Here is a 26,917-nt window from a genome sequence, read left to right as displayed (position 1 = left end):
TTACCTTTAACTCTATGTTATTATTAATAATTAATTATATTTATCTGTGTGGAAACACTGATCATCTTAATGATTTCTCACAAATATATATATATATAGAAACAGACAAATATCAATGTGCAATTGAACATTTTCAAATGATCACTTCTAAGACAGTCTTGTGAAATCAAAATATCCCATTTTAACTAGCTAGCCACTAAAAAATTTTAACAAATCATGAATTACTTTGCACCATGTTTGTAAAAATAATAACAAAATTCAACTCTCAATTTTTTAAATAAATTATGTCACACTTTGAACTGGACACCAAATCTGTTATCTGTAGCTTTGACAGTTAGTGGGAAGCCTGGCGTTGCATGCTGTTAACTAGTGTGTTGTACTCTGGTGTGTAACTTGACACTGCAACTCTGAGTGAGTCTTGCAGATGTGAATCAGTGAGGCGTGTTCTGTGTTTGTTCTTGATGAAGTTCATGTCAGAAAATGCGAATTCACAAAGATAAGTTGAACCAAACAGGCTTGCAACCTTCATAGCTGCTGCGCATACACCACTGTACTTTTCTTTGTCAACAAGGCACCAAAAGTTTGGTGCAGCCTGGTGGGCTTTAAATTTTAAATTGTCAGGAAAGGAGAGGAAGGAATTTAAAAGTTAAAAAGGTATATGTGTCTGAAAATCTTAAAATCATTTTTAAGGTTGTATTTTTTCTCTAAAATTGTCCTTCTGAAAGTTATAAGAAGCAAAGTAAAAAATTAAATTAATTTATTTAAACAAGTGAAGACCAAGTCTTTAAAAATATTTTCTTGGATTTTCAAATTCTATTTGAGTTTTGTCTCTCTTAGAATTAAAAATGTCGAGCAAAGCAAGACCAGCTTGTTAGTAAATAAATACAATTTAAAAAATAGAGGCAGCTCACTGGTAAGTCGTGTTATTTGAGCTATTTTTAGAACAGGCCAGCGGGTCCTTACGGGCTACTTGGTGCCCGCGGGCACCGCATTGGTGACCCCTGATTTAGTCGCTTGTTAGCGTTAGCCAAGCTAACTGCGGGCGACAAAAAACGTCAAGTATTTTGGGGGAAAAAAGCATGTTGTCTGATTACTTTTAGTCATTGCTCAGTACAAAAATGGAAGAGTATTATTTTCGGAGACGTAACGCAGTGATCAAAGCTTTTAAAAGTAATAATGGTCTTGTTTTTTCGGAGAAACTTGCTTATGAAATGAGGCTGGGGCACTCTCACCTAGTACTGCTCAGTGGCCTAGTGATTAGAGTGTCCGCCCTGAGATCGGTAGGTCGTGACACGGCCGAGTCATACCAAAGACTATAAAAATGAGACCCATTACCTCCCTGCTTGACACTCAGCATCAAGGGTTAGAATTGGGGGTTAAATCAACAAAAATGATTCCCGGGCACAGCCACCACTCCCTCACCTCATCGCAGCAGTGCAATTCCAAATGTTTCATATCGAACCCAGGCCTCTTTTGTATGTGCATATAAATGGGGTATCTATGCGATACAAATGCGCTCCGGTTAGATTAGTCCAGGGGTGCCCATTACGTCGATCGCGATCGACTGGTCGATCTCGGAGGGTGTGTCAGTCGATCTTAAGCCAGGCATTAAAAAATATACATAAAAATGAGCAATCATCAATCATACCAAGACTTCACTTTCGTCAGTTGTTTGACATTCTCGGCACCCGAGGATCTTGTGAGATGACGCTGGCTGCTGCGAGCTCATATTTAAGAAAAAAATCACTAACAGGGCGGACGCAGAGAAACACATTTTATTTCTAGAGACTCCGTACCTACTGTCAAAACTCTAAAGACCGACTGCACGGTTCCTGTCTTCACCATAAAACACCTGTTTCATCCTGCCTGTGCTAACAAAATAAGAGTCTCAGAAAGCTAGCGTGCACAAGCTAGCAAGCTACGGAGTTTGATGCCAATGTATTTCTCCCCCGCCCTCAGCGACCGCTCTCTCACTTGCTTGCCCACCCGCACTCTCACTGACGTCACTCACCTGCTGCCAGACATTAAAGGGCCACACACATATGCTACTCTCATAACAAAGTGTTTAAAAGCGAGTATGCAAGTTGGACAAATGAGATGCCAAATCCAACCACGTTCATGTGGTAGTGGACAGAAAGGAGGACTTTTTTTTTCCTCCATTTGAAAATGCGGACGTTATCAGCACCACTGTCTAATTCCAATCAATGCAAGTCATCAGAATCAAATACACCAACTTATATTCTCGTCTTCATGAAATAAAGGAATCTATGTGTGTTAAACATGCTTGTATTATCATTAAACACCATTAACTTGTTAACAAAAATGTATTTTTCATAAATAAATAAATATAAATTATAAATAGGAATGAGGTAGATCTCCTCGACTTGGTCAATTGAAAAGTAGCTCGCCTGCAGAAAAAGTGTGAGCGCCCCTAGATTAGTCTGACCGGAACGTCGTCAAAAGTGATAAGCGTAATCATTCTTCGCCAAAATATGCGAAATATTACAAAATAAATAGGTGACAAATGAGCAGGAAACAGGTGAACATAATACAGTGCGTCTGGAAGGTATTGAAATGAAAAAAGTTAAATTAAATAAGTTTATTTCGGTCATATAATCAACCATCACCCATTTTGTATGATCAGTTTAACAGTACAGATTATACATATTTAACTATCATACACATTTACACACAAAAAGAAAAGAAAAAGAATGACCGAAACAGAAAAAGGGTGAAGCCAAGGCTTATATTTGCCTATCCTATATATACCTTCACTGAAAATAAGATTACCTGGAACATCAACATTCAAAAAATCAATGGGATGAAAGTAATTGTTACAATATTTTAAAAAATTTAAATTATTTCACATTTCAAGTCTTTCTTAAACCTTAACAAATAACTACATTTCTTTAACTCATCACTGAGCTTGTTCCACCATTTAACTCCTAACACTGAATTTGTATTCACAGTACTTCCCTTTTTCCACATTTTATGTTACAGCATTATTCCAAAATGAAATTAATTCATTTTTGTCCTCAAAATTCTACAGACAATTCCCCATAATGACATTGGGAATTATTTAAAAAGAAATGTATATTTATAAAAAAGAAAAATCATGTGTATATAATAAGTATTCACAGCCTTGGCTCAGTACTTTGTTGATGCACCTTTGGCAGCAATTACAGTCTTTTTTAATATGATGCCACATATCTTTGGGCAGTTTCAACCATTCCTCTTTGTAGCGCCTCTCAAGCTACATCGGGTTGGATTGGAAATTTGAAGTGTTGGTTTTCATCCAGGGTGTCTCTGTACATTGCTGCATTCATCTTTCCCTCTATCCTGACTAGTCTCCCAGTCCTTTACGCTCAACAACATCCCCACAGCATGTTGCTGCCACCACGGTGCTTCACTGTAGGGATGGTATTGGCCTAGTTTCCTCGAAACATGACGCCTAGCATTCACGCTAAAGAGTTCAATCTTTGTCTCATCAGACCAGAGAATTTAGTTTCTCATGGTCTGAGACTCTTTCAGGTGCATTTTGGCTAACTTTTTCAAAGAAATGGCTTGCGTCTGGCTACTCAACAATACAGACTGGATTGGTGGATTGTCCTTCTGGAGGGTTCTCCTCTCCACAGAGGAATGCTGTAGCTCTGACAGGATGACCATCGGGTTCTTGGTCAAATCCCTGACTAGACTAAGAAAAATGTAGCAATGTACAGAGACTTCTTGGATGAAATCCAACACTTCTTATCCAACCTGATGGAGCTGCAAAGAGGAATTGTAGAAATTGCCCAGAGATGGGTGTGCCAACCTTGTGGCATCGTATTCAAAAAATAATTGCTGCCAAAGCTGTATCAACAAAATATTGATCTAAGGCTGTGAATGCTTATGTACATGTAATTTGTTTTAATAATTTTTAATACATTTGCAAAGGCATCGTATTCAAAAAATAATTGCTGCCAAAGCTGTATCAACAAAATATTGATCTAAGGCTGTGAATGCTTATGTACATGTGATTTGTTTTAATAATTTTTTATAAATTTGCAAAGGCATCGTATTCAAAAAATAATTGCTGCCAAAGCTGTATCAACAAAATGCTGATCTAAGTCTGTGAATACTTACGTACTTGTAATTTGTTTTAATAATTTTTAATAAATTTGCAGAGGCATCGTATTCAAAAAATAATTGCTGCCAAAGCTGTATCAACAAAATGTTGATCTAAGGCTGTGAATACTTATGTACTTGTAATTTGTTTTAATTTTAATAAATTTGCAGAGGCATTGTATTCAAAAAATAATTGCTGCCAAAGCTGTATCAACAAAATATTGTTCTAAGGCTGTGAATGCTTATGTATTTGTAATTTGTTTTAATCATTTTTAATACATTTGCAAAATAAACTGTCACTTTGTCATGAGGTATTGTGTGTAGAATTTTGAGGACAAAAATTAATGTATTCCATTTTGAAACAAGAGTGTAACATAACAAAATGAATGTTTTTGAATATTTTCCGGGTGCACTGTTTGTTTTAGGAAATCAGAATCAGAATATAGGGGTATATAGTCACTCAGGGGTGAGTAAAAAAAATAAATATATTTAGTCTAAGCCTGGACCCAAGGAAAAAACTAAAGCTTCATACCCAGAGCACACAAACATGTGTGTAAGACCGGTATAGCTCGGTCGGTAGAGCGGCCGTGCCAGCAACTTGAGGGTTGCAGGTTCGATCCCCGCTTCCGCCATCCTAGTCACTGCCGTTGTGTCCTTGGGCAAAACACTTAACCCACCTGCTCCCAGTGCCACCCACACTGGTTTAAATGTAAAAATTAGATATTGGGTTTCACTATGTAAAGCGCTTTGAGTCACTAGAGAAAAACCGCTACATAAATATAATTTACTTCACTTCACTTGTAAGAGGGAAACATCAAAGAACACAAAGGACATTAAAGACATTAAAAGAGCAAAGCTGATGCAACAAGCTGCCACTCCATACAGCTACAAAAGTAAAACAACAACAAAAAAAACACTACGTCAAAGTTCCACCACTAGTGTCTCCCTACTGCTCGCCAACACGCTCTTCGGAGCACATGTCCGATTTCCTTTATTTTATTTTATTTTATTTTTTTTTGTATTCTTCCACATTAAGTTGTCCTAATGATACTAAAGAGCAGAGATCTGGTAGAGTCCCATGTTTAGCATACGGCCTCAGCAGACCGGGTCCAGTCCAGGGCGTGCCGCTTCCCTTCTACTGGGGAATCTTAATGAAGGATCAGACTGAACCGAAACCAAAGTCTTGCATTTAAATCCTGATTGAGTTCCCTGTGTGCGCCACAGCTGTTGTAACTCATCAGCGTCTTATATTGTGTATTGCACTAACATATGTCCTACACAGAAAACATTCATTAAAATGACTGTAGAAAGTGCAAAAAAAATGTAAGGTTCAATGATTTAAATGTCTTGAGGGCTGAAATCACATCAAAGCTGGGTTTGTGACGGCCTTTTGTTTACCCCGAAAAACTTGCTTTTATTTACACTTTCTGCTCCTTCTGTCTTGCTAATTAGAAAGCAATTGCCTTTATGCAACTCCATGGTCATCAGTGGGATTTTGTCAGAGGCGTATTTTTCCTCTGATTGAACCCACCGACGTCATCAATTTGTGTCGTTTTGTTCCGCACAGCTGAGCGATCAGCCCTCGTTGGAGGAGGCCATCAGGATAGCGTCGAGAATCCAGCAAGGGGAGTCGCCTGGCCTGGAAGATTGACGGGACACAACATGGACCATGACTCGAATCCGCTCAAGAGTACTTACAAGTCTTCCATCTCCGCAAAAGAACTTTGTTTTTATGTGTATATAGGATTTTGATAACTGGACTATTTTGTCTTGAACCAAACAAATGGGCGGGGTGAAGAGACAAATGCTTTCTAATGATTATGCACAGTGCAGGGTACAGCTAATACTATTTCTAATAAAATAAAAAAAAATGAGATAATCACCTGGTTGTACTTCATTTTGGAACCTGGCTTTACGCCATTGCTGCAATGAAATAGGATTAACTTGAGACAAACATTTACACACTTCTACGCTACTAAACAGGAGCAGTATCATTTTGCCAAGTTGTTGGCGAGTTGCTGGACAGATGAGACTTTGCCGAACGAATTAGGTCTTTTGAACGGCTCTTTTAAGTAAATAATAAGAACCGATTCCCTGTTCTGAGCTGTTTGTTTGGGCAATGTTTTTCATGGGACCGGCAAATTTAGTGTTGGCAACTGCCCACTCTGCATGTGCGTGCCACCTGACTGGCAACTGGACTTGAAAATGATACACATGATAGACTATATATATATATATATATATATATATATATATATATATATGTATATGTATGTATGTATGTATGTGTGTATATATATATGTATGTATGTGTGTATATATATATGTATATGTGTGTGTATATATATGTATATGTGTGTATATATATGTATATGTGTATATATATATGTGTATATGTATGTATATATGTGTGTGTGTGTGTATACATTGTATATATAATGTACATGTATGTATAGATATGTATGATATACAGTATGTGTGTGTATATATATATACCAGTATATGTGTATACATCTACATATAGGTATGTTTTTATGTATATATGTATGTATGCTAACAAACATGTTCATATATATATATATATGCATATTTCTAGGTTTTATATATATATATTGTGTGTATAATATATATATATATACATATGTTTTATATGTTCATATGTTTGTGTTTGTGTGTATATATGTATATGTGTGTGTATGTATTTACATATACATATATTTGTATGTATATATGTATGTACGCTAACAAACATGTTTATATATGTATATATATATGCACATTTATAGGTTATATATATATATATATATATATATATAAGTATGTATATGTGTGTATAATATATATATGACCCCAAAACGGACAAGTGGTAGAAATTGATAATATTTATTGTTTAATGTTTTATTATTGTATTTGGATTCATTTTTCAAGTTGATCATTCAAAAGGGCAGTAGTAGTTCAAGCGTACACACGCACCCATTACAATTCTGTACTCACATTTTTGTTATGTCTTAATTTTTATTGTAGTTTTGTATTTATACTTTTTATAACCATTAAACACAAAAAGATCAAATGCATTATTTTTTTCTAAATTGTTAAAATGCTACTCTTTTTTTTTTTATTTTTAGGTTAGGGAACATTCAAACAGGTGATGTCACTGCCAGACTATTGAATGTATACAGTAATAACTGTGTAATTTAAATCATTCCGAGCTACATCTTCTCGTATAACTGACACCAGTGATTGTTTCCTTGATTAAAAAAAAAAAAAAAGATTAACAAGCCAGTCTTTTGAACCGCACTTCAAAGAGGCCAGAATCCCATCTCCAATTCGCTTGACAAGGGCGATGACGTCACCACAACCTGAAACTTTCCTTCACGACACGCCCCCTTTTCCAGATTCCCGACGCGCTGCAATTGGCTGTTTGCACCACGTGACTAACGGTCGCGGGAAGTACGTTAGCGAGCGCATGACGAGAAGGAGCTAGTAAAAGACTTCGTTTTTAAATAACATTTTTTTTTTCTTCTCCTGTTGTGTTGTATGACGTGTTGTGTCTGTCTGGACCGAGGACTGACGCCGATACCCGCCTGGACCGGGTAGTTTGTTTCGACTCCAGCCAACTTGTCAGCGAGTTGGTGTTTTTCTCAGCGCGTGTCGGAGTTAGCCAACAATTTCGCCATTTTGGGGATTAGCTAACCCCGCTAAGACGCTTAACGGCACTTTTTTTTTGGTTGGTTTTCTGACCCAAATACCTTTACTCAAGGTACTACAAGGGACGGTTTGTTGGTTTTTAGACAAACTAGTCAGCGGTTTTTGTTTTTTTTTAGTAAGTTTTTCAACATGAGCAAGTCGAGTTCCAGCCGCCATTGGAAGGACTCGCCGTCGCCCAAATGTCGGCCAGTCCGTCAGAAGCTCAGCTTCACCGCCAGCGACGGGGAGGACGAGTCCGTCGACGACGTCAACGAGTCGGGCTTCACGGAAATAGACTCCCCGACGCCGATGCGAGGCAGCAGCGCCTTCGAGAAGCTGCTGGAGGGCGGCGGCAGCCCCGTCAGGCGCCCCGGCGGGGACGACGACCCCGTGGAGCTGTGGGACGAGGAGGGCTTCGGCTCCCCGTCCCATTTACTCTCACCCACCTCGGCTCTCTTCGCTGCCTGCACGCCCTCGCCGAGGAAGGCGTCGCGGTTGCACCCGGACTCGTCGGATCGCTCCTTCGACGAGGACGCGTCCAGCTCGCCCATCCCCGCATGCCCCGACACACCTCCGCACAAAACACTGAGGAAACTGAGACTTTTTGACACGCCGCACACACCAAAGGTCAGTAATCGCTATTAAATCTTATTTTTTATTTTTATGCGAAACACCCTGATTGATAGACCTCGTTTTGTGTGGTGGTATTTAAAAGTTTAAAGGTAAACAGGTCAGTTAGCAACCCAGTGACCCACTTTTTGCCTGAACATAACATGCACAATTATATAATCATAACATATAATCAAGTTTTGTCAATCCCCTGAACCACAGTGTAAATAAGATTTTTTAATATATATATATATACACACACACACAAAGGTCAGTGTTCACCATTAAAAATATACTTCTTTTTTTTGCAAAACACCCTGATTGATAAACCTTGTTGTATGTGTTGGTATTTAAAAGTTTAAAGGTAAACAGATCAGTTAGCAACCCGGTGACCCACTTTTTGTCTATTGCGTAATCAAGTACTGTACTCTGTACACGTTGGCTGTCTGGACCATGACCGATGGTGAGAAATTTCAGCCTGAATATAACATGCACAATTATATAATCATAGTATATAATCAAGTTTGTCAATCCCCTGAACCACAGTGTAAACAACATATATATATATATATATATATATATATATATATACACAAAGGTCAGTGTTCACCATTAAAGATCTACTTCTTTTTTTTGCGAAACACCCTGATTGATAAGCCTCCTTGTATGTGTTAGTATTTAAAAGTTTAAAGGTAAACGGGTCCGCCCTGTCAGTGACCCACTTTAGTCCATTATGTAATCAAGTACCGTACTCTGTACTGTAACATGTTTGATGTCTGGACATGTTTTAATATTGATGACTGATTGTCACACTTGCATGCAACTTTGCTTTCATTCATGACGTGTTACACTCACTCGTTAAAAAATGTATTTGGTATGACATTTCAGCAAAGTTCAAGGATATTTGGTGTGAAATTTCAGCATGAGCATGCACAATTATAGAATCATATTATATAATCAAGTTTTGTCAATCCCCTGAATCACCGTGCAAACAGTGTGTATATATGTACATATATATATATATATATATATATATATATATATATATATATACACACCCACCAACATATAAAGGTCAGTGTCCATCGTTAAAAATCTCCTTTTTTTTTTTTTTTTTTTTGCAAAACACCCATATTGATAAACCTCTTTGTATGTGTTAGTATTTAAAAGTTTAAAGGTAAACTGGTCCGCCCTGTCCGTTAGCAACCCAGTGACCCACTTTAGTCTATTATGTAATCTAGTACCGTACTCTGTACTGTAACACATTTGATGTCGGGACATGTTTTAATATTAATGACCGATTGTCACACTTGCATGCAACTTTGCTTTCATTCATGACTTGTTACTACACTCACTAGTTAAAAATGTATTTGGTATGACATTTCGGCAAAGTTCAAGGATATTTGGTGTGAAATTTCAGCATGAGCATGCACAATTATACACTCATATAATCAATCAAGTTTTGTCAATCCCCTGAACCACCGTGCAAACAGTGTGTGTGTGTGTGTGTGTGTATATATATATATATATACATATATATATATATATACACACACACACACAAAGGTCAGTGTCCATCCATCCATCCATTTTCTACCGCTTATTCCCTTTCGGGGTCGCGGGGGGCGCTGGCGCCTATCTCAGCTACAATCGGGCGGAAGGCAGGGTACACCCTGGACAAGTCGCCACAGTGTTAACCATTAAAAATCTACTTCTTTTTTTTTGCAAAACACCCTGATTGATAAACCTCATTGTATGTGTTAGTATTTAAAAGTTTAAAGGTAAACAGGTCCGCCCTGTCAGTTAGCAACTCAATGACCCACTCTAGTCTATTACGTAATCAAGTACCGTACTCTGTACTGTAACACGTTTGATGTCTGGACATGCTTTGATATTATTGACCGATTGTCACACTTTCATGCAACTTTGCATTAATTTACAAAGTGTTAAACTCACCAGTTGTAACAAATTCATATTTGGTATGAAATTTCAACAAAGTGTAAGGCTATTTAATGTGAACATTTGGTAAAGTTTTAAGGATATTTGGTGTGAAATTTCAGCATGAACATAACATGCACTATTATGTAATCAATCTAGTATATGTATGGATGTATATATACATATGCACATACACAAAGGTCAGTGTTCACCATTAAATAATCTACTTTAAGTGAGACCCCTTGATTGATAAACCTTATTGTTCATTGTTTATTTTTATTTCAAAGTTTAAAGGTAAACAGTCCCACCCTGTCAGTTAGCAACCCAGTGACCCACTTTAGTCTGTTGCATAACCAAGTACTATTATTGTAACACACTGGTGATTTAGTGATTCATATTTTCATGTCTGGACATGTTTTAATATTTATGACCGATTGTCTTCACGGGGAGAACATGCAAACTCCACACAGAAAGATCCCAAGCCTGGATTTGAACCCAGGACTGCAGGAACTTCTTATTGTGAGGCAGACGCACTAACCCCTCTGGGGATAGGTTGATTGGCAACACTAAATTGGCCCTAGTGTGTGAATGTGAGTGTGAATGTTGTCTGTCTATCTGTGTTGGCCCTGCGATGAGGTGGCGACTTGTCCAGGGTGTACCCCGCCTTCCGCCCGATTGTAGCTGAGATAGGCGCCAGCGCCCCCCGCGACCCCGAAAGGGAATAAGCGGTAGAAAATGGATGGATGGATGTCACACTTGCATGCAACTTTGCATTAATTTACAAAGTGTTACACTCACTAACATGCACTATTATATACTGGTAATCATATAATCAATCCCTTGAACCACAATACAAACAATTTGTATGTATGTGTATATACACACACACAGGCACACATAAAGGTCAGTATTCACCATTAAATAATCTACTGTCTAAATGAGACCCTTTTATTGATAAACCCTATTGTTTTTTAGTATTTCAAAGTTTAAAGGTAAACAGGTCCACTTTGTCTGTTAGCGACCCAGTGACTCATTTTAGTCTATTGCATAATCAAGTACTGTAACACACTTGTGATTTATACATTTATAAAAATATCCAAAAAACTGGCATACTGTCCAAGTGACTTTTCCTCTTTTGTCCACAATTTCTTCATTTTTACTTTGTCTTCTCAACAAAACTTAATAGTTGATAATAGGGTTGTACGGTATACCGGTATTAGTATTGTACCGCAATTCGGTACGACAATGCCTCTGAAAAGTGCCGGCCCCCCACCCGAATGTCTGTCCGCAGTCAGCAGTATTTTACCTGATTGAAATTGACTGCTTCCTGTCTCCATGGAGACAAATCAATTACGTTTATGTCAAGCATATAGGAGGAGTGATTGCTATACATCAGGGGTCGGCAACCCGCGGCTCCGGAGCCACATGCGGCTCTTTGATCGCTCTGATGTGGCTCAGCCGCATACTTGCCGACCCCCAATTTTTCCAGAAGGCTTTGGGATTTCAGTGCCTCTCCTAGGGAAAACTTTCTACGATTTTCACCCTGACGACAATGTTAATGGCTTGCCGATATTCGCGCTTTCTGAAACTTGTCATCGCGCCCACCTTTGCATATTGCCATCTACGCGCCAGTTGGTCACATATAATATGCGGTCTGTGTTATTACACGAAAGTGACTGCAAGGCATAGTTGTTCAACAGCCATACAGGTTACACTGAGGGTTGTGATATAAACAACTTTAACACTGTTACTAATATGCGCCACACTGTGAACCCACACCAAAAAAGATTGAGAAACACATTTCGGGAGAACATTCGCACCATAACACAACACAAACACAGCAGAACAATATACCCAGAACCCCATGCAGCCCTAACTATTCCAGGCTACATTATGCACTCACTAGCACCAAACCCCGCCCACCTCGACCTACGCACGCACGGAGGAGGAAGGAGGATTGGTGGTAGCGAGTGTATACTGTAAAAAAATTAATAAAATAAACCCCTGTCTACTGCATCAACTAGGATATTTTCAAAAATGTGTCATGCATGTTTGGTCCAATGAGAAGCATGAAAAAGCTACGGCAGCTGACTTAGTAACATAACGGTTCTAACAAGCTAAAGATGGTCCAACCTAATACCACTGTGACTTCTTTACTGCACAAACATGCATCAAAAAGTGCCTTTTGTGTATTTTAAGTCCACAACTGGCAACCCAATGAGCATCCCAGCTCGGGAAAGTGTGTGTGCTGCCCTTTTCTTTTGTGCTTCGGCACCAAACCTCCAGCGTGTGTTTGCACAGAGCCTCCTGTCCCGCGTGAGGGGCTCGTCCAGCACGAGGGGCTCCCTCTTCAGGAATGTGGAGCGCACAGCGATGTCCAGGAGCCAGCCCACGCACCTGGTCAACTTTAACCCCTTCACGCCCGACTCCCTGCTCATCCAGTCGGCCGCGCAGCAGCAGCGAAACAACAGGAAGCGAGCGCACTGCAATGTGTACGTCCTCCCTCTCCCCTTGTTAAAGCGTGCAACGATGGCCCCTGCTGGACAGAAAGTTAAACATGCCCGTTTCTTGTCCTCAGCTCCGGTGGCGAAGACATGGAGACGAGCGACGCTGAAGGCGACGAGGAGATCCTGCCGCCGTCCAAAGTAAATAACGACTTAAACTTTATTAATCAGTTTATCCGTCACAGAGTTGGACATAACACTGTCTCCTCCCTCGCCCTCAGAGGGTCACTATGATGGGGAGCAACATGATGTCTCGGTACGCCTCAGAGTTCCTGGAGCTGGAGAAGATTGGCTCTGGTCAGTTTGGTGCCGTGTTCAAGTGTGTGAAGAGACTGGACGGCTGCATCTACGCCATCAAGCGCTCCAAGAAGCCTCTGGCCGGATCCGTGGACGAGTAAGTGTAATTGAAACACGCAGCGCGTTAGGTTAGTCACGCTGGAACAAATGGGACCACATGAAATTATTTTTTTAATAATTAGCATATTTTCCTGACTATTGTGGCTTGTGCAGCCCTTGGAGACACTTGTGATTTAGGGCTATATAAATAAACATTGATTGATTGATTGATAAGCCGTAACCGCAACAATTTTGAATACATTTTTCCATATAATAGCCGCACGGGTCTATAAGCCACAGACATATATATGTTGTGAAATTACTTATTCACACAAATAGGTTTTGTAAAGGTTTATTTACATACCATAATTGTTTCCAAATGGTGTCTGTAAAATGGCTAATCAAACAAAACAGATTGATTGATTGATTGATACTTTTATTAGTAGATTGCACAGTACAGTACATATTCCGTACAATTGACCACTAAATGGTAACACCCGAATAAGTTTTTCAACTTGTTTAAGTCGGGGTCATCGTCACGGGCCTCATAGCTGTGGAAACTCGCTCTCCAATCAGCTAAACAGACTATATAACTCCACGGTGACTTACCAAATTGAAACAATACAAAAATAATGCCATTGTAAGTTAATGATATTAACACAGACACCAGTAAACGTGTTAGCATATTAATTAATGCTAACGACGCTTGCTTCATTACAATATGATAGCACATACAGATATGCATGAAAACACTCCTACAGACATCACAAATGGGACTTGTTTTAGTTAAATTGTAAAACTTAGAAACGTTGCCTGGAGTGATGAATGAAAAATCCGTACGAGTAGAAAGGTTAAGGATGGCTAGAAAACGGAATGGCACTTCTTCTGGTTGAAAGCTCGGTCTAAACAGAAGTGCAAACTCGTCTAAAAAATGGCGCCATGGCACAAAAAACCCCACCGTTTTAGTGTCTTTGCTTGGTTTTTTTTAAATTATTAATCTATTTACAGTGTGGCCATCAGTGAAGAAAAATCCTTAAATTCATAAATCTGTCATTAGTTTATTTTTTATAAAAGTCAGTGGGTGTGTCCTAAAATCTTACTGGTTCCCCGGCACTTCCGCTTGTCCTTGGAGCATTGGCCAGAGGAGCGTAGGAGTACTGGTTGATATCTCGGTGTGAAAGTGCGCAAAACACTCTGATAACTGGAATAAATTCCCCTACATTAACTGCTACATGCGCTGGGTCAGCAGGTGTTTCTTCCACATACTCCTCAATATTTAAAATATCTACCAGAAACTCTCCATAAAGAATGAGAATTTTCTCCTTAGCCGCTATGTTTGCAAAGACCTCCAAATTTCCAAAGCAATCATTAGACTAAATTCCTGTTAGCCCGCCCCCTGACTTTGATGGCCTAGTTGACAGATAAAATGGATTAATTTGGGTTTATGAAAAAAGGTTTGAAATAATCACATCAATATTGATTTAAGTGATTATTTAAATAAGTACATGCACCTGTTTATTAAATCAAGGTCACATTTAATAACATAATTATATACCTAATTCAAGTCAAAATGAATTGACATGTTAAAGTAATTATTGGAAGATTTATTTTAGTGCTAGTGTAAGTGATTTTTTAAAAATGAGTGATGAACACGATTACAATCATACCTTGCTAAATATGACTAATTGGAAACCATAGAATATTTTGACACCTGTAATTTATTCACTTTAGTCCCATTTGACCCTCAATAGTGTTAGGTTGCGTGATAAAGACAATGTAGATTTGGCCTACAATTATTAGGTCTGGGTCGATAACAAGTTTTCCTTGACAATATATTGACCTATAAATTATTGCCGATAAATGATATCATTTCCATTATTTATGAGGCCAAATACATAATATAAATGTATGAATATCCTTTCAAATGCAATTAACTTGTATTTTCGTAATTGAAATAAAACAATTTAATTTAAAGTTGAATAAAAACAAATAACAAATATCTTTTCTCTGTTAGCACAATTTTGCACGTTGTTTACATGTAGAAGAAAGAAACCTTGTGGTATCATTATGTGTGAACGTTACTGGAGGTGGGGGGAATATTACATTTTTAGATGCATCGCAATTCGGATATTGACAATTATAAAATAGATTTTTAAACACCGGTGATCGATTATTTATTGTAAATAAAGTAATGCAGACAGTTCTGAAATTTGGCTGACTGCAGTGAGCCAAGAGAGATTTGACTAGCTCCTTTATTTTAGGGCACTTATGTTTCAGTTTTGCATTAAAGTAATAAATGTCATAGGAATTAATTTAACTGTTTCTTATTAGAAATGCATTGGGTTTTTTTTAAAGTTGCAAGTGATAAAGGCTTATTAGTGAAACAAAAAGAGATGTAAAACTGCATCAATATACAAAAGTTAAAGATGCATCAAAAATCGATTTTTAGCTGCTGAATATTAATCAAATCGTGAGGTGCCCAAAGATTACCACCTCTATTTGTTATGACATTGGTTAGATGGATATGTTTACAAACTTAGATAAATAAGTGCAAGTTAGTGTAAATGTAAACAAAGTGGGCAGATAGATACAGTATTTGAATAGGTCGATACAATATTTTTTTTTATCATCAAAACGTCTTTTGTCAGTTTTGTTGCGTACAAACCCAGGGGGAAAAGTCCCTGGACACAGGAAGACTTGAAGGGTGAAAAAACATGATTTAAAACTGAGCTAATAGTAGGAAACAATTTTAAAATGTAATTGATATTGTTACTTTCATCCTGTGTTTTTGTATGATTATAATAGTGATCAATTGTTATCAGCATTGGTATGACCAATACTGCTCCTGTAAGGACTTGGTATTGGATCGAAACTTACTTGTATAGTATTGCCCAAAACTAACTGAAAGATAAGTGTTTATTATATTTGAAAATGAGTGTAGCTAGAACATGTTTCAACATAAGTAACCAGATATTATCAGGAAATTAGCAAGTAGATTATTTGATAGTTATAATGGAAATTATATCATATGTTCCTGCATATGTCAGCAGCTAATTTAGACTAATATTTATATCCCAAATAATATATGGTGGAAGGCTGCAATATATATTGCGATACAGATTTTAGGCCATATCGCCCATCCCTATTAGGTGTGGATTTTACGTGTCATACTTTATATGTTGACTGTGATGCCGTGTGAGCGTTGGCGCCCCCTCGTGGTGTTTCATGTCTTTTTCAACTGACTCCCTCCGCAGGCAGAACGCCCTGCGGGAGGTGTACGCCCACGCCGTTCTGGGCCAGCACCCCCACGTTGTGCGCTACTACTCGGCGTGGGCCGAGGACGACCACATGCTCATCCAGAACGAGTACTGCAACGGCGGCACGCTCTCCGACGTCATCGCCGACAACACCAAGCGCCTGGGCCACCTGGCGGAGCTGGAGCTCAAGGACCTCCTTCTACAGGTTGCCCGCGGCCTGAAGTACATCCACTCCATGTCGCTGGTGCACATGGACATCAAGCCGAGTGGGGCTCTTTTTGTTACAGTTTCTCAGCCAGGAAGTGTGGCGTGGTAACGCTAATGATTTTGTGTCGGTCGCCTAGGCAACATCTTCATTTGTCACAAGTCTGTCAGCAGCTGTGACGACGACGACGATGACGACCTGAACACCAGCGTGGTCTACAAAATAGGTGACTTTTATTTTCTCGGCCACTTTGTTGCAAGCCCCGCCACGGTTCGACTTCATCACTCGCCATCTTGCAGGGGATTTAGGTCACGTGACGCGCGCCAGCAACCCTCAGGCGGAGGAAGGCGACAGTCGCTATTTGGCCAACGAAGTTCTCCAAGAGGTTTGTGGCTTTTGAACAAGCTCCTCCCACACGTGCGCCTCACTAACGCCCCCTACCTGTCGGCCCTCAGGCGTACACGGACCTGGCCAAGGCGGACATCTTCGCCCTCGCTCTGACCGTCATCAGCGCATCAGGGGCGGAGCCTCTGCCCACCAATGGTGACACGTGGCATGAAATCCGCCGAGGAAAACTGCCCATCATCCCTCAAGTGCTCTCGCCAGAGTTTGTCAGCCTGCTAAAGGTGCGTCAACGCTAACCCCCTCAGCTTGCTAGCGCGTTAGCATGCGCAACCATTTATTTTTATCAAACATTTAACATGACATACTGCATATGAATTATAAAAATGCTTAAAGTCTGCACAAAATTTATGGGCTATTTTATTTGGTATTCTTACTTTTCTCAAAATATTACCTATCCTTGTAAAATAGCATTCTCATGTTAAAAGCAAACTTTTCTCATCAAATTACAATTTCTGATCTCGTGCACTTTAGACTTTCATGTTGTGAAATAATGTATTATACATTTCTATTTTGGAAAATTCACATTTTTTTTCTTGTAAATTACTATTTCCCATAAATTTTTTTAGACAAGCTAAATAAATGTTTGTTCATACATTTTTACCGTAAGGAATTCTCGTACAAGCCAAACCTTTTTTTTTTTTGTAAATTGCACAATTTCCCCCAAAAATTATCGGAAAAGTTCTACTTTTTTTCTCTTGTAAATTGCGATGTTTTCCCATAAAATTCTCAGGCAAGCTTAACGTTTTTTTTCTCATAAATTGCAATAATTTATCAATACAATTCTTGTACAAGCTAAACTTAAAATTTTTTCGGAAATTGTGCCATTTCCTCCAAAAATTCTCATAAAAGTTGTTTTTTTTCCTCGTAAATTGCGATATTTTTCCATTAAAATTCTCACACAAGTTCAACTTTATGTACTCCTTAAATTGCAATATTTTCCAAATGAACTTCTCATACAGGCTAAAGTTTTTTTTCCTAAATTGTGATATTTTCTTCAAAAAATCATCGTAAACGTTCTGCTTTTTTAATCGTAAATTGCAAAATTTTCCCATGAAAATCCGCACACAGATTAAAACATTTTTTTCTTGTAAATTGCAATATTTTCCCATACAAATTCTCCTACAAACTTGCATTGTGACATTTTCCCTCCGAAAAAATTCTCGGAAAGGTTGAGATTGATCTCCCTCATAAATGGCGATAATTTCCCATCAAAATTCTCACACACATTCAACTTTGTGTATTCTTAAATTGCAACATTGTTACAATAAAATTCTTGTACAAGCGAAACTTTTATTTTTCTCATAAATTCCGATATTTTCCCATGAGAATCTGCACACAGCTTGAACTTTTTTGGGGGGAAATTGCGATATTTTCCCATTAAAATTCTAGCAAAAGTTCAACTTTGTGTACTCTTAGAGTGCAATATTTCACCCCAAAAATTCTCGTAAAAGCTAAACTTTTATTTTTCTTAAATTGTGATATTTTCCTGAAAAAAATTATTGTAAAACTTCAACTTTTTTTTCCTCTTGTAAGTTGTGATACTTTCCCATTAAAATTCCAACACAAGTTCAACTTTGTGTACTCTTAAATTGCATATATTTTCCCCAAAAAATTCTAATATAAGCTAAACTTTTATTCTTCCAAAATTTATATTTTCCTATAAAAATTCTCGTAAAAGTTCAACTCTTTTTTAATTTTTTTCCCCTCGTAAATTAAGATCTTTTCCCATAATAATCCCGACACAGGTTCAACTTTTTTTCTTGTAAATTGCGATAGTTTTTCCCATAAAAATGTTCACGCAAAATCCACTTTGTGTACTTATAAATTGCAATATCTTCCCCAAAAAATTGTCATACGGGCTAAACAATTATTTTTCGTAAATTTTTATATTTTCCTAAAAATATTATTGTTGAAGTTCAACTTTTTTCCCTTTGTGAATTGCCATGTTTTCCCATTAAAATTGTCGTACAAGCTAAACTTTTTTCTTGTAAATTGTGATATTTTACTATTAAAAAGTTCAACTTTGTGTACTTGTAAATTGCAATATTTTCTTAATAAAATTCTTGTGCAAGCTAAAAAAATTTTTTTCGTTAATTCAAATATTTTCCTAAAAATTTTTTCCTAAAAGGTCTACTTTTTTTCTCTCTTAAATTGCGATATTTTTCCATTAAAATTATCACACATGTTCAACATCATGTACTCTTAAATTGCAGTATTTTCCCAATAAAATCTCTTACAAGCTTAACTAGTTTTATTGCGCAAATTGCGGTAATTTCTTAAAAAAATTCTCGTAAATGTGCAACTATTTTTTCCTCTTATATTGCAATATTTTCCCAAAAGTATTTGCACACAGGTTCAATTTTTTGTCATGTAAATTGTGATATTTTCACCAAAAAAGTATTTTAAGTTATACTTTTCCTCGTAGAATTGCGATATTTTTCCATAAGAATCCACACAGGTTTTTTTTTTTTTTCTTGTAAATTGTGATATTTTTCATTAAATTTCTCACACAAGTTCAGCTTTGTGTATTCTTGAATTGTAATATTTTCCTAATAAAATTCTCGTACAAGCTAAACTTTTTTTTATCGTAAATTGTGATATTTTCCTCAAAAAATTCTCATAAAAGTTAAACTATTTTTTTCTTGTAAATTGCAATATTTTCCCGTAAGAATCTGCTCACAGGTTCAACATTTTCTTTTCTAAATTATATTTTCCTCAAAAGTATCTTTTTTCCTTGTAGATTGCAATATTTTCCCATAAGAATCCTTGGAAATTGCGATATTTTTGTAAAAAAAAATCTGGTAAAAGTTCAACTATTCTTTATGATATTTTCCCTTAAGAATCCACACACAGGTTCAACCTTTTTTCTTGTAAATTGCGATATTTTCCCCAAAAAATTCTCGTAAAATTTAAACTCCCCAAACACACCCAAAGTAGAGTAGTGATGCGATGAACACTTTCTGTCCCTCAGTACACGTCTCCGTGCTCACAATGTCATGTCCACGTTGCAGCTGATGATCGACCCCGACCCCGCCAGGCGTCCTTCCGCCTCGGACCTCATCCGTCACCCGGTGCTCCTGACGGCCGCCAAAATGAGCGCCGAGCAGCTCCGAGTGGAACTCAACGCCGTCAAGTTCAAGAATGCTCTCCTGCAGAAGTAAGAGGAAGTTTCTGCCCATGAACATGTTTTTTTTTTTTTTTTTTTTTTTTTTTTTACATGGTCCCAATATATTTAAAAACCACTAGGGGGTGTAATTTCCTTTTATCAAGTGTATTTAACATTGTGTTTTGGAGCAGAATAAGTAAAATTGATGCTAGAACTCGAAGAAACTTCTTGCATTAGTTCTTGTGTAATGAACTCTGCTCCTTTTGTTCTTGCCAGGGAGCTTCAAAAAGCCCAGCTGGCCAAAACCGCCCCGGAGGAGACCAGCAGCACGCGGACCCGCTCCACCAGAACGTGCAGACTCATTGGCAAGATGATGAGCCGCTCTGTCAGTCTCAACATCTTTTAAAAGCTTCACTTTTTTTTACCTGTACATACTCCAAAAAATACAACCGGCCAACCTGTACATAGTTATTTAATAAATCCCTTTATCTACACGCTGGCTCCTCACTTACTTACCTTGAAAGATAATCGTCCGCACTCTTGAACCTCTACTCGTGTCTGCAGTGTTGTTTCTCATTGCATGCATGAAACTGTTCTGTATGAACGTAGATCACCTGTGTGAAAAGGAGTAGGAAGAAGCAGAGTTTATTTAATCCGCGGTTGTCCAAAGTGCGGCCCGGAGCTAATTTTTTAATGGCCCGCTGCACAATATATTTTCAAATACTAGCATACTAGATTTTTTTGTTAATTTTGCAGGTATACTTCCCCAGCATCGAATGTCTTGACAAATTATTCCAATTAGCATGCTAACAGTAGTACGCTAGCTTTTCATTTTTGTTGTTTTCAATCTTGCAAGTATACAACGCTGTAATAATTTGGTACTTGATTCATGTTATTGTTAGCGTCCTACCATTTTAAACAATTTTTTCAGGTACACAACCTCAACCTCACATTTTGGCATGTGACATATGTTCGCATTTTAGCATACTAGCTTTTAAAAAAAATCTCATTTAGCAGTTCTGTGTCATAGTTCAGTATTTCAATTTTACTAACTTTAGGCACATTAGCATCATACTGTAAGCATGCTAGCTTGTTTTTTTTTTAAGCTAATTTAGCAGGTCAGTGTCATGTTTTAGTATTTCAATAACCCTAACTTTAAAGGCCTTCTGAAACCCACTACTACCCACCACGCAGTCTGACAGTTTATATATCAATGATGAAATATTAACATTGCAACACATGCCAATACGACCTTTTTAGTTTACCAAATTGTAATTTTAAATTTCCCGCGGAGTTTCCTGTTGAAAACGTCGCGGAATAATGACTCGTGTTTGTGACGTTATTGGTTGGAGGGGACATATTAGCCCAGCACCACTTGCGGCTAAAAGTAATCTCTTTTCATCGCGCAATAACACAGTATTTTGGACATCTGTGTTGCTGAATCTTTTGCAATTTGTTCAATTAATAATGGAGAAGTCAAAGTAGAAAGATGGAGGTGGAAAGCTTTAGCCTTTAGCCACACAAACACACGGAGTTTCCTTGGTTAAAATTCCCAGTGGTGAAGCTTTACTATGGATCAGAGCGGTCAAATGAACATGGATCACGAACACTTGTCAACCGGCAGGTTTCGGTGAGAAAATTGTGGTAAAAAGTCGCCTCTTACCGGAGATCAGCGGAGCTTGCGCCGTCCATGCAGCTGCCGTGACTTCCCTCAGACACTGGCCTCAAGACACCCGTGGACGTACACCTCCGACTATCAGGTACTACTTAACTCACTAAAACACTAGCAACACAATAGAAAGATGAGGGATTTCCCTGAATTATCCTAGTAAATGTGTCTAAAAACATCTGAATCGCTCCCAATCCAATGGCCTTTTTTTTTTTTTTTTTTTTTTACTTTTTTTTTTTTTTCTAGTCCTTCACTATCAATATCGTCATCCACGAATCTTTAATCCTCGCTCAAATTAATGGGGAAATTGTCTTTTTCTCGGTCCGAATAGCTCTTGATGCTGGAGGCTCCCATTAAAAACAATGTGAGAATGTGAGGAGCCCTCACACCGATGACGTCATCGTCTGCTTCTTCCGGTAAGGCTATGCTTTTTTATTAGCGACCAAAACTTGCGAACTTTATCGTCGATGTTCTCTACTAAATCCTTTCAGCAAAAATATGGCAATATCGCGAAATGATCAAGTATGACACATAGAATCGACCTGCTATCCCCGTTTAAATACGAAAATCTCATTTCAGTAGGCCTTTAAGCATGTTATGAACATAGTACAGTTATGCTAGTTTCATAGCTAATTTAGCAGGTCAGTATCGTATATTTTAGTATTTTAATAACACTGAACATATTATTGTTAACATATTAGCATAATACTGTTATTATGCTAGTTTCTTAGCTACTTTAGCAGGTCTGTGTCATATTTTACTTTTTCAATAACACTAAGCATCTTCTTAGCTAATTTAGCAGGTCTGTGTCATATTTTAGTATTTCAATAACCCTACATGTTATTAACATGTTAACATACTACTGTTAGGCTCGTTTCTCAGCTAATTTAGCAGGTCAGTGTCATATTTTAGTATATCAATAACACTAAGCATGTTATTAACATGTTAGCATCGTGCTGTTATCATGCTAGTTTCTTAGCTAATTTAGTAGGTCTGTGTCATATTTTAGTATTTCAGTAATACTAACATTAAGCATGTTATCGTTAATGTGTTAGCTTAGTGCTGTTAGCATGCTAGCTAATTTAGCAGGTCAGTGTCATATTTTAGTATATCAATAACACTGAGCATGTTATTAACATGTTAGCATCGTGCTGTTAGCATGCTAGTTTCTTAGCTAGTTTAGCAGGTCTGTGTCATATTTTAGTATTTCAATAATACTAACTTTAAGCATGTTATCATTAATGTGTTAGCTTAGTGCTGTTAGCATGCTAGCTAATTTATCAGGGCAGTGTCATACATGTTAGTATTTCAATAACACTAACTTTAAACATCTTATTAACATGTTAGCACAGTACGGTTCTCATGCTAATTTTTTGTTGATTTAGCAGGTCAGTGTCATATATTTTAGTATTTTAATACCACTTTAAGAACGTTATTGTTAACAATTTAGCATAGTACTGTTATCATGCTAGTTTCTCAGCTAATTTAGCAGGTCAGTGTCATATCTTTTAGTATTTCAATAACACTGAGCATGTTATTGTTAACATGTTAGCATTGTGCTGTTAGCATGTTAGTTTTTAGCTAATTAAGCAGGTCTGTCATATTTTAGTATTTTAATAACACTAGCTTTAAGCATGTTATTGAGAACATGTTAGCATATAGTACTGTTAGCGTGCTCGTTTACTAGCTAATTTAGCAAGTCAGTGTCATATTTTAGTATTTTAATAATACTAACTTTAAACATATTGTTAACGTGTTATTATCGTGCTGTTAGCATGCTAGTTTCTTAACTACTTAAGGAGGTCAGTGTCATATTTTAGTATTTCATAACACTAGCTTTAAGCATGTTATTGTTAGCGTGTTAGCATAGTACTTTTAGCATGCTAATTTATTAGCTAATTTAGCAGGTCCCAAACGGGACAAGCGGTAGAAAATGGTTGGGTGGATGGAATTTAGCAGGTCAGTGTCATATGTTTTAGTATTTCAATAATACTAACTTTACACATTGTAGCTGAGATAGGCACCAGCGCCCCACGCGACCCCAATGGGAATAAGCGGTACAAAATGGATGGATGGATGGATTGTTAAAGCGTTAGCATAGTACTGATAGCAAGCTAATTTATTAGCTAATTTAGCAGGTCAGTGTCATATATTTTAGTATTTCAATAATACTGACTTTAAACATGTTATTGTTAAAGTTTTAGCATAGTACTGCTAGCATGCTAATTTATTAGGTAATTTAGCAGGTCAGTGTCATATATTTTAGTATTTCAATAATACTAACTTAAAACATGTTATTGTTAAAGTGTTAGCATAGTACTGCTAGTATGCTAATTTATCAGCTAATTTAGCAGGTCGGTGTTATATATATTGGGCTTCTGGTCAAGATGCCACCCGAACGCCTCCGTTGGGAGGTGTATAGGTCACGTCCAACCGGTAGGAGGCCACGGGGAAGACCCAGGACACGTTGGGAAGACTATGTCTCCCGGCTGGACTGGGAACACCTCGGGATCCCCCGGGAGGAGCTGGATGAAGTGGCTGGGGAGAGGGAAGTCTGTGTTTCCATGCTTAGGCTGCTGCCCCCGCAACCCGACCTCGTATAAGCGGAAGTAGATGGATGGATTGATGGATGGGTGTCATATATTTTACTATTTCAATAATACTAACTTGAAGCACGTTGTTGTTAGGATGTTAGCATAGTACTGTTAGCATGCGGGTTTGTTTTTTTAGCTAATTTAGCTGGTCAGTGTCATATATTTTAGTGTTTCAATAATACGAACTTTAATTAAAGCACGCTATTGTTAACATGTTGACATGGTACTGTTAGCATGTTAGCTTATTTATTTATTTTTAGCTCATATTTTTGTTACTTGACGCTTTCTGGCCAGAGTTTTAACTGTTTGCTTTTCAGTTCGGCTTTGACTCCTCAGCATTCACAAAAAAAATAATACCAAAATTCTTAGTATTTTAACCAAAAAAAATTGACTTAATTTACTGGTTTTGAAGGTGAAAACTACCAAAATGGCCGCTGCATCATCAACGGCAAAAGTTTAATGTAATTTAGCCATTTTGGGGAAAATATTGCATATTTTGTATTTTTGACATAAACAAATATGGTTGTCTAGGACAAAAATGGAAACGCCTTTAATCAAATTAAATAAACATTAATATACAGCAGGGGTCGGCAACCCAAAATGTTGAAAGAGCCATATTGGACCAAAAATACAAAAACAAATCTGTCTGGTGCCGCAAAACAAATTTAAAAGCCATATTGCATACAGATAGTGTGTCATGAGAAATTGAATTAAGAGGACTTAAAAAAACAAAATTAGCTCAAATATAGCTACAAATGAGGCATAATGATGCAATATGTACATATAGCTAGCCTAAATAGCATGCTAGCATCGACTAGCTTGCAGTCATGCAGGGACCAAATATGTCTGATTAGCATTCCACACAGGTCAATAACATCAACAAAACTCACCTTTGTGCATTCCCGCACAACATTAAAAGTTTGGTTGACAAAATGAGACAGAAAAAGAAGTGGCATAAAACACGTCCTAGAAAGTCGGAGAAAGTTGTACATGTAAACAAACTATGGTGAGTTCAAAGACCGCCAAAATTAGTAGGACAAAACGGCGCTCGCCAAATACTCGAATCAGTGAAGCATGTTTAATACAAACAGTGTGCTTTATAGCAATTAGGGAGGTTTGTGTCATGTTTGTCCACCTACAGCAGGGGTCACCAACCTTTTTGGAACCAAGAGCTACTTCTTGGGTACTGATTAATGCGAAGGGCTACCAGTTTGATACACACTTAAAAAATTGCCAGAAATAGCCAATTTGCTCAATTTACCTTTAATAAATCTCTCTCTCTCTCTCTCTCTCTCTCTCTCTCTCTCTCTCTCTCTCTCTCTCTCTCTCTCTCTCTCTCTCTCTCTCTCTCTCTCTATATATATATATATATATGTATATGTATATATATATATATAATACATATATATATATATAATACATATATATATATATATATATATAAATGGGTATTTCTGTTCTGTCTGTCATTCTGTCGTACATTTTTTTTTTCCTTTTACGGAAGGTTTTTTGTAGAGAATAAATTATGAAAAAAACACTTAATTGAACGGTTTAAAAGAAGAGAAAACAGGGAAAAAAATTAAAATTTAATTTTGAAAGTTAGTTTAGCTTCAATTTAAAATCTTTTTAAAAATCAAAATTCAACCGGAAAAAGAAGAGAAAAACTAGCTAATTCAAATCTTTTTGAAAATGTTTTTAATTTTTTTTATGGAACATCATTAGTAATTTTTCCCGATTAAAATTAATTTTAGAAATTTGATGACATGTTTTAAATAGGTTAAAATCCAATCTGCACTTTGTTAGAATATGTAACAAATTGGACCAAGCTATGTTTCTAACAAAGACAAATACTTATTTCTTCTAGATTTTCCACAACAAAAATCATAAAAGAAATTCAAAAGACTTTGAAATAAGAATTAAATTTGATTCTACAGATTTTCTAGATTTGACAGAATATTTTTTTGAATTTTAATCATAATAAGGTTGGAGAAAGATTTCACAAATATTGTTCGTCCAAAAAACAGAAGCTAAAATGAAGAATTAAATTAAAATGTATTTATTATTCTTTACAATAAAAAAAATAAATTTACTTGAACATTGATTTAAATTGTCAGGGAAAGAAGAGGAAGGAATTTAAAAGGTAAAAGGTTATATGTGTTTAAAAATCCTAAAATACTTTTTTAGGTAGTATTTTTTCTCTAAAATTGTCTTTCTGAAAGTTATAAGAAGCAAAGTAAAAAAATAAATTAATTTAAACAAGTGAAGACCAAGTCTTTAAAATATTTTCTTGGTTTTTTTAATTCTATTTGAGTTTTGTCTCTCTTAGAATTAAAAATGTCGAGCAAAGCGAGACAAGCTTGCTCGTAAATAAATACAATTTAAAAAATGCTGGCAGCTGACTGGTATACAGAATAACTTATTTTTATTTTTTTTAACAGTGAGTCTCAGTTAGTCAGGTGGCACGTGAACAAATCGAGTCACGTGACGTGCTGCTGCGGCGGGG

General features: G+C 37.1%; 2 protein-coding genes across 3 annotated transcripts in view; both read left to right on the top strand.

Annotated features, from left to right (window-relative positions):
- The window catches only part of znf143b (zinc finger protein 143b), a 37,632-nt gene extending 31,646 nt beyond the window's left edge, over nt 1–5,986 (top strand). For both annotated transcript variants that reach the window (XM_061894470.1, XM_061894469.1), the window contains exon 15: nt 5,672–5,986. In XM_061894470.1, coding sequence (XP_061750454.1) covers nt 5,672–5,755 — 84 coding nt within the window. In that variant the 3' untranslated portion in view covers nt 5,756–5,986. The remainder of the gene's footprint in view (nt 1–5,671) is intronic.
- A 1,522-nt stretch (nt 5,987–7,508) lies between these two features.
- Nucleotides 7,509–20,645, top strand: wee1 (WEE1 G2 checkpoint kinase). Its single transcript, XM_061894468.1, has 10 exons — nt 7,509–8,418; nt 12,640–12,830; nt 12,917–12,983; nt 13,064–13,236; nt 16,433–16,701; nt 16,780–16,866; nt 16,940–17,025; nt 17,096–17,266; nt 20,057–20,202; nt 20,428–20,645. Exons 1-10 carry the CDS (start codon nt 7,942–7,944, stop codon nt 20,555–20,557), a joined length of 1,797 nt encoding a protein of 598 aa, XP_061750452.1. The 5' UTR covers nt 7,509–7,941; the 3' UTR covers nt 20,558–20,645.
- Nucleotides 20,646–26,917: the final 6,272 nt, after the last annotated feature.

This window comes from Nerophis ophidion, linkage group LG03 (genome assembly GCF_033978795.1).
Source record: "Nerophis ophidion isolate RoL-2023_Sa linkage group LG03, RoL_Noph_v1.0, whole genome shotgun sequence".
NCBI classification, from domain to species: Eukaryota; Metazoa; Chordata; class Actinopteri; order Syngnathiformes; family Syngnathidae; genus Nerophis; species Nerophis ophidion.
Note: the sequence above shows the minus strand (reverse complement) of the source record. Positions and strands in the feature narration are given on the sequence as shown.